Genomic DNA, 4,455 nt, shown 5'->3' on the forward strand with positions numbered 1-4,455 from the left:
GCTTGTTTTAGACGATAGGGAGATGTTGGGGCTTGATCGTGCATGCCAACTGTCAGTCAACCCACAAACAAAGAAAAATCTCCGGACTATACTCTTACTGGTTAGAACCATGGGATTCTAAATTTGGGGCACAAAATAGTTGTAGACTATCCCAATTATCATCTAGCGTGTGTATATGTGTGTTAATGAGACCGCTAGCGGCATTTAAGAAAATGAAATAGCAGGAGAATAGAATCCCATGTGCACCTTTTTTTACTAAAGGATGGTAAGGCACATAGCTAGTTTGAGAGTGTAGATACTTGAACCAAAGAGGACAAGCACAGACACCATGAGACTTCTTCATTTGACCAGATATTGATTCTCTAGCGGCGTTTTTCAAGATCAAACTTAGCTACTTTTTAGGTACTAAGATATGTTTTCAAGTTCTTTCTTCGGCTTTGGTGCACTTAGCTAGTTTGTTGTTATTCTGATATGCCGTGTGCAGGATCATCTTATTGTGGACTTATGGGATTATTCACAAAATTATGTAGTTTTTCCCATAAAAAATCTTCATATAATTAGTGTATTCATAAAAGGACCCTATGTTCTTAAGTCTGATATGAATTTATTTGTTTTTTGATTGACAATGTTGAATGTTAATCATTCATCTAGGGGGACTTGGTTAATTGATGCCTTAGTGAACGTACGGAGTGTTAAGTTTTAAAATGTGCAACTCGGCAGTTGCACACTTCTAACCCAAGGTTCCATAGAACACTTTTTGTAAGTCTTGACTTAACTTTGTGCAATCCAGTTGGCTTAGAAATAATTATTTTTGAAACCAACGAATATGAGCTTGTGTGATAAACTTATAATCTGAACGAAACATATGCTTAAGCTCTGTAATTTAAGCCATTTTTTGTTAGTTCCACCATTCTCTTACTGCAAAAATGTGTTTGTAGAAAAAAAATCGACAAAAAAAAAATGTACATACCCCTTGTTTTACATGATAGGTGGGAGGAGGGGGTTGATTGTGCATACCAATTATCAGTCAACCCACTCTCACTGATTATTTTTCTGACTGTAGTCTCACTGGTTAGAACTATGTCATTGCAAATACGGGAAATAAAATAGATTTGGTTGTCTCAATGATCGTCCAATATGCGTGCGTGCGTGTGTGTGTGTGTGTGTGTGTGTGTGTGTGTTAATGAGAGCGCTAGTAGCGTTTTTCAAATGAAACAACAAGAGGATAGAAGCCCCTCTGCACTTTTTTACTAAACAAGGGTGAGTCACCTAGTTTGAGAGTGTAGCTACTTGAACCCAAAAGGGTAAGCATGACACCGCAAGACTTTTTCGTTTTACCAAATGTTGATTCTCTATCGGTGTTTTCCAAAATCAAACTTACAATTTTAATCCGTTGGTTTAGCATTGATGGGTAAAACTTGTAGATTTGCCCAAAGAATCCCACGATCAAGCGCTCAACCATGTAAAGCACGATCAAAACAAGAAAAAAAACCATCACTTATAAGTACAAAATTTTGTTATGCACTACTCTGCTCATGGGCTAATCCTCGAAAACCGTAAATGCAACCATGTATGTTATCACTAGAGTCCACTATAGTTTTATATTCGACCATGATCAATTCAGGCTGAAGATCTCCATATCTTCCCCTCCAATGAGATGATGATGATGGAGACGTCGTCATGGTATTGTCGCCGATCCCCTTGCCGTACCTCAAGCAACTCATGGAACCCCATTCCTTCATCATAACAAAAATAAAAAATCACACGACTTTTCCACAAGTATAAAAAAGTTCATGTTTTGGCTGAAACAACTAAAAGAGCACGACTCCATATCTAATTAGCCCGAAATACAACTAAATAAGTGGAATGTTGCATGCTCACCGGCTTGCCTGGCGGCGCGGAGGAGGATCTCGTGGCTGAGGTACTTTGCAGGATCCTCATCGGGGAACCTGGAGGTGAACGCCTCCACGTGCCCCACCACCTCCTCGTTGGTGAAGTACTCGTAGAGCCCATCCGAGGCGAGGATAAGGAACTTGTCCCGTGGCCCGAGGCAGTGGTGTCGGAGGAATGGCTTGCAAGTAATGTAAGGCAAGACGCCAACATAGTCCACCCGGAAAACTTCCAAGAGAGCCTTGTTCCACCTGGGCTGCAACATCGAACTTCCCCATATTAGTAACGGTTTCTAAAAGAAAAATTAATTGGTAGTTCAAACTGATGATTCTACCTAGTTATCCTTACATCACATAAACTTTATTTGGTTGCATACATATGTGCATGAACTTTAATTGGTACTACTTGACAGTTGACACAGACAGACAAACAAACCTCTTTCAGGTAGCCAGCTCCAAATGCTCTTGTGACCTTCAAGGAGCCCTTCACTCTGCCATTGAGTATGCAGGCAGGATCATCAAGGTGCTCACTCCTGATCCTTCTCACCTCCTGCATCCATCAATGGAAATTAACATCAAGCTAATTAACAAACGATCATATATGTTACAGAAGAGGGTGTTCGATCATGGAACATGGCAGTTGATATAATAATGCGAAGAAATGGAGGGTGCTGGCGATCAATGGGTGGATCACCTTGTAGGCGGTGGTGCTGTGCTCCATGGTGAGCTGGAGCGCGACGAGCTCCGTCATGTCGCACTCGTCGAACTGCCGCCTGATCTCCTCCGTGACGTGGCCGTCGGCGCTGTGCTGGTGCCGGTGGCGTGGCGGCATGATGACGCTGGTGAGGTCGGGCTCGGCGCGGTGCGCGAGCACGGCGCGGCTGTCGCCGACGTTCATGGAGTAGACGTCGGCGCCCTTCATGAGCAGCACCAGCACGCAGGACCCCATCATGGCCAGCTCCGGGCACTCGGCCGCGCGCGCCTCCGCCTCCGCGAAGTAGCCCTCCTCCGTGCGCCGCAGCGCGCGCGCCAGCGCGTCCAGCACCGCGCCGTGCCGCCCCCGGCGCCGGATCAGGTCGTCGGCGCTGTTTCTGCCGTTGCACGACGATGGCGGCGGCCGCTGCTCGCGTCCGGCGTCGTCGGGCGGAGGAGGATCGTGGTCGGTGGGGAGCTCGCGGCAGACGGAGGCGTAGAGGTTGGCGACGAGGTAGTCGGTGGCGTCCGGGCCGTTGAAGCCGTCGTAGATGCCGACGAACATCCAGCCGCGCTCCTCCGACACGACGACGTGCACCCTGTCCTCCCCTGCCTTGCCGCGCGCCCACTGCACCTTGTCCTCCGCCGCGTGCCCGTTCTCGCCGTTGCCCCTGATCGCGCCGCCGCCGCCGATGGTGGCGGTGCCGCCGTTGGTGGCCGGCGTCGTCACGGCAGGCTGCTTCTTGGCCGCACGGCCGACGCGCAGCGCCGAGGCGACGGCGCGGCGGAGGCGGTCGAGGAGCGGGCTCCCGGACGCGGCCTCCTCGAGCTGGCACCGGCGCCGGCGCCTTGTGGCGTAGAGGTCCGCCATGATGTCCTCCTCACTGCGCGCGCCCCGCCGCGACGCCGCCGACGAGAGCGCGCCCGAGTTCGGCCCGGACGACGACGACGACGGCGACGCGCAGTAGTCCAGGCTCCCCGAGAAGAGGCCCGGCTGGAGCGTGCGGAAGGAGAAGGAGCTGGAGCTGTCGCAGGAGGACGACGCCGAGAGCGACAACTGGTTGGAGAAGGAGTTGGCGGAGGAGGAGGCGGCGGTCCCGATGGTGGACTGGTTGGACGGGAGCAGCACGCCGTGGATGGTGGCGCCGTCGAACGCGTCATAGCCATCAAAGCTCAGAATCTGGCCGACGCCGCAGTCACCACCATAGTCCCCGCCGGCCGCGGCCGCCCTCGCCGCGGCGGACGCGTCCACCGTTGACCGGCCCCCCGACGCGAAGCAGGGCGTGGCCAGCCTCGCCGCGCGGTTGCCCATGAAGGTGACGAAGCCGAGGCGGTGGAGGTGGACGAGACGGCGGCGTATCGGCGTGTCGCCGGATCTGGATGCGCATCGGGGCCGAGACAAATGGGCGACATATCCGAGAAGGGGGAGACGGGTAGAGTTGACATTGGCGCTCGTTTGGAAGGTTGTTGTTTAAGGAGTTGACCAGGATCCATCTATCTATCTGTTTCCTCCCATTTGTTTCCTTCCTTCCTCGGCCAAGTTGACTTTGCTTTTGAGGATTAATGGAGCATATGATATGGTGCCGGTGGTACCTCAGGGTGGCCATCTGCATCAACACCCACACGGCCACACGTCACTTCTCCTCCCTCCTCTCAACCTTATTAACTTATAAGTTACAACCATCTTCACAAATTTGTGCACCAAAGGAAAAGTACACCACCATGACTTATCGTCGTGGAAGATTCCAGGCATCGCGGTCGAACGAATCGGAAAAAAGAAGGAGCTATTATGTTGAGGTCCTTGTCTGCCACCACAACTTACCGCGGAAGATTCCAGGCATCGCAGTCGGACAAAATCGTCTCCAAAAGAAAA

General features: G+C 51.2%; 1 protein-coding gene across 1 annotated transcript; it reads right to left on the reverse strand.

Moving 5' to 3' along the window:
- Positions 1-1,377: 1,377 nt before the first annotated feature.
- Positions 1,378-4,223, reverse strand: LOC109751925 (putative protein phosphatase 2C 46). The gene is made up of 4 exons (XM_020310789.4): positions 2,584-4,223; positions 2,326-2,439; positions 1,882-2,146; positions 1,378-1,736 (listed from the first exon to the last, which is right to left on the reverse strand). Exons 1-4 carry the CDS (start codon positions 3,892-3,894, stop codon positions 1,621-1,623), a joined length of 1,806 nt encoding a protein of 601 aa, XP_020166378.1. The 5' UTR covers positions 3,895-4,223; the 3' UTR covers positions 1,378-1,620.
- Positions 4,224-4,455: the final 232 nt, after the last annotated feature.

This window comes from Aegilops tauschii, chromosome 1, assembly GCF_002575655.3.
Source record: "Aegilops tauschii subsp. strangulata cultivar AL8/78 chromosome 1, Aet v6.0, whole genome shotgun sequence".
Taxonomy (NCBI): Eukaryota; Viridiplantae; Streptophyta; class Magnoliopsida; order Poales; family Poaceae; genus Aegilops; species Aegilops tauschii.

Coding starts and splice junctions, on each gene's coding strand:
- LOC109751925 (XM_020310789.4), bottom strand. CDS start 3,894: ATGGGCAACCGCGCGGCGAGGCTGGCCACGCCCTGCTTCGCGTCGGGG. Junction 2,440..2,583: donor ACAGCACCACCGCCTACAAG/GTGATCCACCCA, acceptor TGATGGATGCAG/GAGGTGAGAAGGATCAGGAG. Junction 2,147..2,325: donor GAGCTGGCTACCTGAAAGAG/GTTTGTTTGTCT, acceptor TCGATGTTGCAG/CCCAGGTGGAACAAGGCTCT.